Source organism: Centroberyx gerrardi, chromosome 3, assembly GCF_048128805.1.
Source record: "Centroberyx gerrardi isolate f3 chromosome 3, fCenGer3.hap1.cur.20231027, whole genome shotgun sequence".
Taxonomy (NCBI): Eukaryota; Metazoa; Chordata; class Actinopteri; order Beryciformes; family Berycidae; genus Centroberyx; species Centroberyx gerrardi.
In genome coordinates, this window is record NC_135999.1 from 27,908,304 (window position 1) to 27,920,803 (window position 12,500).

General features: G+C 42.5%; 1 protein-coding gene across 1 annotated transcript in view; it reads left to right on the top strand.

The window, feature by feature from the left end:
* Positions 1-12,500, top strand: part of man2b1 (mannosidase, alpha, class 2B, member 1) — a 22,047-nt gene that overhangs the window by 1,556 nt on the left and 7,991 nt on the right. The window contains exons 3-17 of the mRNA XM_078282677.1: positions 1,142-1,315; positions 1,573-1,766; positions 2,293-2,425; positions 2,613-2,758; positions 3,534-3,733; positions 4,659-4,779; positions 5,560-5,638; positions 6,439-6,548; positions 7,243-7,350; positions 7,893-8,009; positions 8,339-8,521; positions 9,280-9,377; positions 9,915-10,035; positions 10,865-10,983; positions 12,074-12,175. Coding sequence (XP_078138803.1) covers positions 1,142-1,315; positions 1,573-1,766; positions 2,293-2,425; positions 2,613-2,758; positions 3,534-3,733; positions 4,659-4,779; positions 5,560-5,638; positions 6,439-6,548; positions 7,243-7,350; positions 7,893-8,009; positions 8,339-8,521; positions 9,280-9,377; positions 9,915-10,035; positions 10,865-10,983; positions 12,074-12,175 — 2,005 coding nt within the window. The remainder of the gene's footprint in view (positions 1-1,141; positions 1,316-1,572; positions 1,767-2,292; positions 2,426-2,612; positions 2,759-3,533; positions 3,734-4,658; positions 4,780-5,559; positions 5,639-6,438; positions 6,549-7,242; positions 7,351-7,892; positions 8,010-8,338; positions 8,522-9,279; positions 9,378-9,914; positions 10,036-10,864; positions 10,984-12,073; positions 12,176-12,500) is intronic.

A 12,500-nucleotide genomic window follows, 5' to 3' on the forward strand; every position in this document is an offset into this window, starting at 1 on the left:
TTAATCAAATTATTAAAACAAACAAAAATGTGTGACAACTAAATTAAACAAAGAGTGAACATAGAAACATGGAAAATAGCACATAGTGATACATTTTGTCAATGTTTCCATCAGTTATTGACATGACTTACATGCTCTCTGCCCTCTAAATGACACACTACTGTCTTATAGAAAAATCTAACTTTCCCAGTTGTATTTACCACTTTGTTGGGTCTGTCATGTGCGCCGAACTCATAACTACAGTATTTCCGACAGCACTTGAAGGCAGCGTCACTCCCAGCTGCTCCAGTGGAGCTGCTCAGTGGCAAACTATTAGTTATGTAAAAACAGGTTATCCCAAATTTAAACTTAAGCAGGAAGATATGAGCTGGTATCTGGAAACACTGCATGTTAACACACACACACACACACACACACACACACACACACACACACACAGTTGGAACCTCACATTAAGTCAGTCGTGCCAAACAGAACGTGAAGAGTTTTTTGTTCTAAAATGACAAAATGACAGCTTCTTTTACAAAATGACTGATAGTTAAAACATTCAAATAAATAATATGACTTTTGGCTGCATTGAAGGGAACTTAAGTCCTTGGTTGACAAAATGACAACACTTCAACAGACTGGATCCTTTTGTATTTTAGAGATATTCCATAATGTCTTTCAGTTATTTATTTATTTTTTGACCTCCTCACTGCTCACTTGTTCATGTTATGTCTTGTCATATGTCTTTTGTCACTGGTCATCACGAGCCAACAACACTGTAAAAGAGTTTTTATAGCTTTAGTGCCATTAAATGGTTGACCAAGCTTTCATATTTTAACATCACGTGTCTTTTTATAGAGAAGACGGCCATGTTTTATACAGCTGACCATCATCACTTCTTGACCTCTGTCTGTTATTTTCTGTCTGGTTGTGTAAGTGGAGACAAATTGCACCACGTGTGTGTGTGTGTGTGTGTGTGTGTGTGTGTGAGATATATAGTATGTACATATTTGTAACATGTAACTCTCCCAGTCCCTGCAGCAGCTATTCCAGGCCATTTTTGTAAAAAAGAATATGTTGTAAGCGTTTAAATAAAGTTTATCTTCCAATCTGTGTGTGTGTGTGTGTGTGTGTGTGATGTGTGTGTGCGCAGACCGTAACGACATCCAGCATGCGGGGGTGCAGTACATCCTGGACTCGGTGGTGGACCAGCTGCTGAAGAACCCAGACAGGAGGTTTATCTACGTGGAGACGGCCTTCTTCTACCGCTGGTGGAAACGGCAGAGCTCCAGCATGCAGCAGACCGTCAAGCAGCTGGTTAACGAAGGTACACACACACACACACACACACACACACACACACACACTCAGAACAATGAACACGTTACATAAACTTTTTATTGGTGTTCAGAATTATCCATCATTTGACTTCCTGACAAAACAGTTCTCTCTCTCTCTCTCTCTCTCTCTCTCTCTCTCTCTCTCTCTCTCTCTCTCTCTCTCTCTCTCTCTCTCTCTCTCTCTCTCTCTCTCTCTCTCTCTCTCTCTCTCTCTCTCTCTCTCCCTCCCTCTCCCCCCCCCCAGGCCGTCTGGAGTTTGTGAACGGCGGCTGGTGTATGAGCGACGAGGCCACCACCCACTATAGCGCCGTCATCGACCAGATGACCATGGGCCTGCGGTTCCTCAACGAGACGTTCGGGCCGTGCGGTCGGCCCCGGGTCGCCTGGCACATCGACCCCTTCGGACACGCCCGCGAACACGCGTCCATGTTCGCACAGGTAGCCGAGACCAGAGCCGGTCGAGTTCTGTTCGAGACCGAGACGAAAATAGGCAGCGAACCGTGTACATTTCTTTGCAAATGTAAAAGCAATCGTTATATTCCACTATATTCCACTTAGTTTTAACATGGGGGTTATTCAGCACTTCACCGCCATGAAAACCAGAATATAAACTACTCACCAAGATCAGATGCGGCTGGACGAGTTTGTAGCGTTTGAATGAGGCCACGAAAATATCCTGAAAACATTTAAGTACACAGTCACAAACCTGCTTCTTTAAGCTTTAGGCCAGTGCTTCCCAAACTGGGGTCCGGGGACCACCAGGGGTCCTTGAGAGGGTTGCAGTGGGTCCCTGGCAAAAGGAAGAATGGATTAATTTCACTTTTATGACATTCCCTGGAAGGTGGAAATATATTTAATGAATCTGTGGTCCGTGGTCTGTTGTGCATCTGTTTCGGGGTTCCTTCACATGAAAAGGTTTGGGACGCCCTGCTTTAGGCTGACCTGCCTGTGTGTTTTGTTCCAGATGGGTTACGACGGCTTCTTCTTCGGCCGTCTGGACTACCAGGACCGGGATCGCAGGATGAGGGACAAGGACCAGGAGCTGCTGTGGAGGGCGTCCGACAGCCTCACCCCCCCCATGGCCGACCTGTTCACCGGTACCCCACCCCACCCCCCCAAACCCCTCTAACTCCTAACACCTGACCTTTGACCTCGCCTCACTTTCCCCATAGCCTAAGAAATGTTGAAATATCAATGTTTGGTCTTCTACTATTTGGACTCAAGTCTGCTCCTGACCTTTGCCCTCTCCCGTCTGCCCCCTCACCCCCAAACGCCCCCCCAAAGGGATCCTACCAAACGGGTACAACCCCCCCGATGGTTTCTGCTGGGACCAGTCGTGTGACGACCCGCCAATCAGAGACGACCCCGACCTGGAGGACTATAATGTCGACGACGTGGTGACTCGCTTCCTCTTAATCGCCAACAGCCAGGTCAGACACACACACACACACACACACACACACAACCATAAACATTTATCGTTTATTTGATAGGGACAGTGCAGTAAACATAATTACACTTAACAATTGAACTAGAACCCCAGTTGGGCTTTTAAAAACTAAAACTATCTAAAATGTCTTGTAGGCTAATAAGAAAGCACAGAAAAACACACCGTAGCTCACAGGTGAATATTTAAGGGATAATGTACAGCGAGCTCGTTATTATTGCAAAATAAGCCCCGACAGACAGAATGAATCGAGGTTCTTCATCACCCTGAAGGGGTTTACGTTGCCATAACGACCGGCTCGCTGGACATTATCCCGCTTATTACACAGCTGCTATTGATTTAAAATGATTTTATCACAAGCTAAAGTAATTTACAAGCTTCCACCAGAAAAGAAGTAGGAGGAACGTCTTTTTGGCACAAAGTGTCGCCAGTTAATCCGATTTAGAAATCAACAAAATGGACCAGACTTCTTGATTGTGCAGTTTGTTATTCAGAAATAACGGATCTCAGACTGTGTTCACTGGCCAATCAGAATTGAGTATTCAACAAACTTGTAATGCTTACGTTTATTGCTTCTGTGACTGACATGAGTGACACATCCTAACATGCATGCACCTCCAACGTTTAAGGCAACACATTTTTATACATTTACATTCACTGACTAATGCAAGTGGCCAGTCCCATGTGTTTATCTCTTCCTCCTCCTCCTCCTCCTCCTCCTCCTCCTCCTCCTCCTCCTCCTCCTCCTCCTCTCCCAGGCTTTGGTGTATAAGACGAACCACATCATCATGACCATGGGCTCAGACTTCCAGTATGAGAACGCCAACCTGTGGTACAAGAACCTGGACAAGCTGATCCGCTACGTCAACGCCCAGCAGGCCGACGGCAGCAAGGTCAACCTGCTTTACTCCACCCCCTCCTGCTACCTGCAGGAGCTGCACCGGGCCAACCTCACCTGGTAGGATGATGAGACGGGAGTGTATCTTCCTCCGTGATAAAACCCCAAAATCAGTGATTCTGTTATCTGTTATCTGAATTTTTTTCTCTCTCCTCTCACTGTCATTGTATGGAGGAACAGTCTGAAAATCACACTTCTAGCACATAAATGAATGCAAACAAAACAAATTCTGACAATATATTAAAAAAAACTAGTCATTCTGCAGATTTTTTTTATGTGAATAGCTTTCTTTATGTTTATAAAACCTTTCAGTTTGAACAAGTGTAACACCAAAATTCTTCCAACCGGATTTTGATGTTACATTTACATTTTTAAAGTTTAATAACATAAAGAAAGTGATTCACTTAAAAAAAATTCTACAGAATGACTATTTTTTCTATTATTTATTTAGTTAGTTTTTGCATGTTTTACCCCATTTACTCCAATTCACGTATACTTTACATTGCTACCGAAAGCATACTATACTTTTTGAGATGTCTGAATGGGTTTTTCCTTCCTTCCAGGCAGCCATTCGTTTCCTTTAGTATTTCAGTACGGTACGAACTTCAACTTGCTGAGACTGGAAACTTAATTGAGATAGGTCATCCATCACTGTGAACATCCCGCCTGGGTTTATTTTTGTCGAAGTTACTTTATCGTTGCGTCGTAATTCAATTCATTTTAATGCGCGTATTGATTTGAAAAGTCTTCTGGTGCGCTGGTGGGAAGCTCCGACATCTGGGACTTGAAAGCATTCATACGCTATTTGGTCTGAAAAAAAACAAAAAAAAGATAAGCAAACACGGGCATTATAAAATGGATGATGTGGATTTGGCTTCTTCTTGCTTTAAAAAAAGTTATGAATCAGTCTGATTAACTACCAATTATTGATAGCACATGAATGCTCCATTCCACTCTGTCGCTTTCTGTCCTCTGTCCTCCCCAGGGCTTTGAAGACAGACGATTTCTTCCCCTACGCAGACAGTTCTCATGATTTCTGGACCGGCTACTTCACCAGCCGACCGGCTCTGAAACGATACGAGAGGCTCAGCAACAGCTATCTGCAGGTTCCCTAACTCTGACTCCTAACTCTGACTCACCTTCAGTGGAAATACTGCGAGCACTTTGTCAGTTTTACCAGCCAGAATGTTTCGCTGTCAGGTGAAAACCTCCTACATCCCGGACTGAGAAAAAGAGATGACCCCTGGGTAGAGCTGCAACGATTAATCGATTAATCGATTAGTTGTCAACTATTAAATTAATCGCCAACTATTTTGATGATCGATTAATCGGTTTGAGTAATTTTTTAAGAGAAATAAGTCAAAATTCTCTGATTCCAGCTTCTTAAATGTGAATATTTTCTGGTTTCTTTACTCCTCTATGACAGTAAACTGAATATCTTTGGGTTGTGGACAAAACGAGACATTTGAGGACGTCATCTTGTCATTTTCTGACATTTTATAGACCAAACAACTAATCGATTAATCGAGAAAATAATCGACAGATTAATCGACAATGAAAATAATCGTTAGTTGCAGCCCTACCCCTGGGCTTATGAAACCCTTTCAAAACCTATTATGTAATTTCCTAAACAGTCCTCCATGTAATAATGAGCTGTCGTTCTCTATCAACTCTCTTGTAGTCATTCAATCTTCTCCTCCTCCACTCCATTCACAGTCTAAAATGACAGGCTATTTTTCTTCATTCCCCAAAAGTTGACATTTTGGAGCTACGATCTTGGAGTTACACTGTTTTCACCTGACAGCAGCAATAAGTAATTATTAGATAAAGGAAGGAGGAGGGGTGCAGTTTGTGTTGTAACTGTGCAGCTTTGGTTTTTTATTCAGACGTGTAACCAGCTGGAGGTGCTTGGAGGGCCAGTGTCCAGGAACGGGCCCTTTGGGGAAGGAGACAGCCAGACTATGAGTAAGATCTGGTTTTTAGTTACTTCATACTGTAATCCACTGCTGCTGGAAGGGGCCGGTGGGGAGGGGGAGCCGTCCTGTCGCCCTGTAGTGGTTTAGTTCAAACCTCAGTGAGAAAAGGCTTGACTTCTCCATAGGGAATTCATATAAAATTCTATCACAGAGTATAAAGAATTAAACATGACAGGGATTTCCATTTCTGTACAAAAGCAATTTTCCTTTTATTGATTATATGTACTACCAAATTAAAATAAATTGTATTGTGCAATGAAGTTCATTATAAGTCGTACTTCAGTTGAATATTATTGTTCTGAAGTTCATTCAGTTAATTATTCATGAGAAATTACTTTGTATTTGTCAGTGGGGAAAACAAATGGGGATTTGTTTCCACTGCCAAGAACCAAGAAACACTACATTGATATTTGGTGACACTGAAAAGCTGATAATTTACTGTTTTCAGATACCAAATGATTAAATAGCTGAATAACTCCACACTTACATCTTTAAAATGTTCTGTTTTCATAGACAAAAATGTCACGACAGATTTGAAAATCAATAATTCTGTATTGACAAACTCAAATTTCTGACTCATGCTATTACATACAGTACAGCTCATACAGATAGTGGAACTTCTCTTTTTTTTATGTAAAATGGCAGGTTATTGTGATAGTGTAATTAAATTTGACTTATGATGAGATATGAATGGATCTGATTGGAGGGTAAAGTGATTGACGGCAGTGTGGTATCGTGTGATTGGAGGCCAGAGTGACTGACGGCTGCGTTCTGTGTTCTGATTGGCAGAGAAAGCCATGGCGGTGGCTCAGCACCATGACGCCGTGTCGGGGACGGAGAAGCAGCACGTTGCCAACGACTACGCCAGGAGGCTGGCCACCGGCTGGCAGCACTGTCAGGTAGGAGACAGAATCCTGTGTGGCGTTTTGTTTTGCAGGTTTTTAAGAACTGTCAAATGAGCAAAGCCGCTGTTGTATGTTCTGGACAGGAACATGTATTACACATAGTGCAATATGTTATAGTAATTCTGGAAAAATCAACCACTGAGCTGGAAATGAATTGCATTGTGGGATGGTTTGGAAATCTAGGAAGACTGAATGATGTCAGGCATGAAGGTCGATGTTTTTAAAGTCACAATGAAATGAAAAATAACTTTTTCACCTTGCTAATTCTCCATAACATTTTGCACACCTATTTAATTTATAAAATAAATGCAAAAAATGACTTTCTTTTTTTACATTTTCTGGTATTTTCAAAACCCCATAATTTTTACTTGCATACATACAAACATGCATAAAAATAAAAAAGCATACATAAAAATTCCAACCAGTAAAACCACAACATCACAACTTTTCAAAGTGAAACACGGTACATCGCTGAATTTTGGGGTGTTAACGCCAAAAACCCTGTTTCCTCTTCCTAAGACACCAAGGTTGTGTCCTCTTGGCTGGAATTTATTCATTTTGAAGAATCCAAAATCCTGTTTCAGACGGAAATGTGTGAAATTCCAGAAGCAAGACTCCATCAAACTGCTGTGTGTGCTGTAAGCACCTGATCTGACCCTCGATGTTAACACGCTCCTTCCTGCCTCAGGTCCTGGTCAGCAACAGTCTGGCTGCTCTCAGCGGCTCGTCTGCTGAGAGGATCTACTGTGACAACCTCAACATCAGTGTGTGTCCTCTCACCGAGTCCAGCCAGAAGGTGACACACACACACACACACACACACACACACATTATAGTTTGTTTATAGGCGAGCATGTAGTATAGCTACATAAAAACAGACAAAATCAATCAATATTGTTGAATATCCCCCATCTCATCCCCAACTCTCTCTCTCTCTCTCTCTCTCTCTCACTCTCTCTCTCTCTCTCACTCTCTCTCACACTCTCTCTCTCTCTCACACTCTCTCTCTCTCTCTCTCTCTCACACTCTCTCTCACACACTCTCTCTCTCACACACACACTCACTCTCTCTCTCTCTCTCTCTCTCTCTCTCCCTCCCTCCCTCTCCTCCTCCCTGTCTCTTTCTCTCTCTCTCTCTCTCTCTTCCTCTCCCTCCCGCTCCCTCTCCCCCTCTCTCTCTCTGTCTCTCTCTCTCTCTCTCTGTCTCTCTCTGTCTCTCTCTCTCCCTCTCCATCTCCCCCTCCCTGTCTCTCTCTCTCTCTCTCTCTCTCTCTCTCTCTCTCTCTCTCTCTCTCTCTCTCTCTCTCTCTCTCTCTCTCTCTCTCTCTCTCTCTGTCAGTTCTCAGTGAATGTGTACAACCCTCTCGCTCGGCCCGTCACTTGGCCCGTCAGGCTGCCGGTCAACGGAACAGTGTACGCCGTTTCAGACGCTAACGGCAAATCCATGGACTGCCAGGTCAGTGTGTGTGTGTGTGGCACAGTTAATTGATTATAATCGTATATTGTGATTTTAGTATTTACAATTGCTAATCATAGAATATCATCTGATTGGCAATATTAAAACATTTGATTTTAATCCTGGATTTTTTTTTTTATACTTTATATACAAAAGTCGGTAAAAGATCAAAAGAGGGGAATTGGTTGCCAGGAATTACATTTTCGTTTTCTCTTTTTAAGCAGACAGTTCACACAAGGGTTTAATTCGTCACCCTCTCAATTTTCCTGCAGTACACTATCCATTTGTCCCAGTAAGCCTCACCTCTGTCTAACCTCTGTGTGTCCCAGGTGGTTCCGGTGTCCGGAGCCACGCAGCAGGTGCGGAGGGGGCGGGGCTTCGCTGTGAACGAGCTGGTCTTCCAGGTCCAGGCTCCTCCTCTGGGCTACAGCACCTACTCTGTGTCTCTGCTGCGGAGCGGCCCGCCGCCGGCCTCCACGCAGCACCGCTCGCCCCTCGCCATCCAGAACAAGGTCTCTATTATTATTATGATAATAAACTTGATCTGTACAGCGCTTTTGAAAATGGGTACAAGATGTTTTACAGATATTAAACAATATTAAATAAAAGCCTACATGAAAAACATTTAAAAAATGAATAAAATCAATCAAAACCAAATTGGAAAGGAGTGAAACAGCCAAATACAAAAGGAATAAAATAAGTAAAAAAATAAAGTAACTACATAAAATGTTGCCTTTCAGAAATGATGCAGTCACCCTTTGAGCCAGTCAGTAACAAGTTATACAAATGTGAAACGGGTCAAGTCTGTTATGTGACAATGCAAACACATTTTCTTAGGTCCATTTGCAGTGTCTGCTGAATAATGTGCAAATAAGTGAAAAAGCCTCGGGGAAAAAGTGATTTTTCAAGAAACTCAAAATGATGCAAAATCCAGTATAGTGTGTATTGAGGGTCCTGGAGGCAAATTTGAGGCAAAAACTGAATATGTGGACCAGATTTCATTCAAACTGTCATTCAAACTTGCAGTGTGGGAGATGTGACTTGTTATTAACATTTTTAACCTGTAATTGTAGCGTTATACTATATGTTCACCATATGTTAGAAATATTGATCGATGAATTTCAGCTAATGATTTAGTTTAGATTATAATAGGCTGAAGGACTGTTATCTATGCACTTTGTTGTTTTTGGTTGCACCTGAATGTATTTGCAAGCTTGTATTCTGTTTTGAAGTGTGTGTGTGTGTGTGTGTGTGTGTGTGTGTGTTCCAGTTCCTGCGAGCGACCTTTGACCCAGACACGGGCCTGCTGAGCAGCCTCAGTAACCTGGAGACCAAACAGACCATCAAACTGACACAGAACTTCTACTGGTGTGTGTCCCTCTAACACACACACACACACACACACACACACCATTTGTTGTGGCCACATAGCCTTAATTTAAGATCATTGATTATGCAGAGTTGAAATTATATCTGAGGTTTTGAATTAAACTTCATGGCCCCTAGAGTCATGAAACTTGCCGACCTTTAGTTCAAGTACAAACATGAAAATCATCCAAAATGGAGCTACAAAGGTGGAATTGCTGAGGTACTTGAAATATATTTTAATTGAAAGTGAAACAGAGTTAAAGGAATACACCAAGTTTTTTGGCAGATTGTCCCATTGGCAGATTGTCAACACCAAAATCATCCATGTGTCCCCAGTAGATCGTTCCCTCTGGTGCTAACACTTCAGCTCACACTCTACTGCAGCAGTTTCACCAAAGGAGAAAACCTTTTTAACTCAATTTTGGGTGATTTTTATGTTTGTATTTTAACTAACTAACTTGAGGTAGACACCCGCAGATGGCTGTAAGCTGAGTCTACGCTTAATAATAATAATAATGTGTGTGTTTTATGTTCCAGGTACAACGCCAGTGATGGGAACAACTCGGAGAGTAACCAGCCTTCAGGAGCTTACATCTTCAGACCCAACTCCTCCACGCCTTTCATCATCAGCAAGACGGCCAAGACAGAGAGCGTGCAGGTAGAGACTGAGCAGCACACTGGCTGAGTTCAGTCAGCATGATCTATTATCTGTCTATTGTCTTCACGTCGCACCTCGCCTTGGCAGACATCTCACTGAGCTTGGAAAAAACCCCTTTAGGGTTGAAACGTCGATTAAATATCCTATGGCATCGGCATGATTGTGCGGTTATCTTCCTTTTTTGGTCTCAGACATTTCACAGTCACAGTGAGTTTAATTAGAGGAGCACACACAGCTTTGTTGATCAGCCAATGAACACATTCTGAGGTCTGCAGACCGCTGTTTCAAATCTAATCCTATTACTCCGCAACCAAGAGGCCCATCCAGTGATTTCTAATTAAATTAACTGCCGACACCTTGTTGTAAAAAGACATTGCTGCTTGGCTACTGCAGACAAACACTCTGCTAACTGAGGTTAGAAACATGGAGCATTTTCCAGTATTACTTTTAATTTATTCAGAGAGCACAAAACTTTTAATCGCTGGATATTAGCTGAATGGCAATCTGTCTTGTTTATGTTGCTGTGGTTACAGGTCTGCTACCGTGTAGCATGGATGCTAGCTATAGACGTTTCTATGGTCACAGTTCTATAATACTATATTTATCTATATTTATTATATATATATATATATATATATATATATATATATATATATATATATGTATACTATATACTATTTATCTATATTTACTATAGTTATATCTAACTATATTTTTTTGGAGGAAGTTTGTCAATTACATTACCTTGTGCCTCATCCACCTTCCCTCCCTCTCTCCCACCCTCCCACCCCGTCCTGCCTTTTCCTCCCCCCCCCCCCCCCCCCCCCAGACCTCGGTGGTCCAGGAGGTGAGGCAGTGGTTTTCTCCCTGGGTGTCTCAAGTGGTTCGTCTCTACTCCGACAGCAAGGCTCTGGAGCTGGAGTGGACAGTCGGACCGCTGCCCATAGAGTGAGTACAGCGGTGTATAAAGTATTATTTATAATTAAAAATGGCCATTTGACATATCAGCAATAGGTTTGTTTAATTTAGATCATTTACTGTAGTTGAAAATAGTCACCACACACGTTACTAAAAGTGCAGTAAAACAACTTCAAAATCATCAGGATCAATAATTGTCATTAATAATTGTGATCACAATATGTAGCAAAATATCTGTGATTGCCATTTTAACCATCGATGATCGTTTAGCCCAACAAAACTATAAAAATATGACAAAAAGCTCAGTAAAAACCTTCAAGTCTGGACTTGTAGTTACTCTATAACCAGTAGAGGGAGTTCACATTCTGCACTAAATACAATGCAACCACAAAGATTCAGCTATTCAACACCATAGCATTGTGTGTGTGTGTGTGTGTGTGTGTGTGTGTGTGTGTGTGTGTGTGTGTGTGTGTGTGTGTTTCATGTTCTCTTCAGTAAAACAGTCGTTTCCACAGCCAACAAACTGAGCAGGTGTGAAGCAGACAGAGGGTCAAGCACACACTGCGCTCTGACAGACAGGATCAGCTCCTCCTCTCTCTGTCTCTGGGTGCTGCCTGTGCACCCGAGGGTGGGGGTCATGGATTTTCCTCTCAGAACTGATTTAGTCTCATTTCAGGAGCCGCAGAACGCAACATGTGAAGTGGGAGGAGAGGCTCTGACTGCTCGCATTTAAATGTTAATTGTACTGTGTGTGTGTGTGTAGGATAAAGGCATTGTAGTTCTTGGGTTTTTTTCTTTTTTTTTTGGTGTTTTTAGTTATTTTCTCTTCTCATAAAATCTTTCATGGAAAAAATATCAGTTTGAACATCCATCTTTCTCTCTCTCTCTCTCTCTGTGTGTCCCTCTCTGTCTCTCTCTCTGTCGCTCTCTCTGTCTCTCTCTCTCTCTCTCTGTCTCTCTCTGTCTGTCTGTCTCTCTCTCTCTCTGTCTCTCTCTCTGTCTCTCTCTGTCTCTCTCTCTCTCTCTCACTCTCTGTCTCTCTGTCTCTGTTTCTCTCTCTCTCTGTCTCTCTCTGTCTCTCTCTCTCTCTCTCTCTCTCTCCCTCCCCCCTCCCCCCCAGTGACGACCTGGGGAAGGAGGTGATCACTCGTCTCGACACCAGCATCGAATCCGCAGGAGTTTTCTACACCGACTCCAACGGCAGAGAGGTGCTACAGAGGAAGTGAGTTCACTGCCTGCAAGCTACAGTTATACACAATATAAAAAAAACCAATATATCCATCTTAAAGCTGCAGGCAAGATCACCTTCACCGCAGCTTTATCAAGTCTAAAATCGTATTAATCCTGAAAAAATCTGTCCTTCAGGTGAAATAATTTAACTTGTTTCAAGGCTTTTGTACAGTGTCAAGATGATGTCACTTGTGACATCATCTTGACACCAGTGGAGAGATCTGCTTTATGTCAAGATATTGTCATTTGATTCAAGAAAATGGCAGAAACGGACGTGAAGCTGCATTGGAAACAGGTGAAATTATCTCATCGGATTT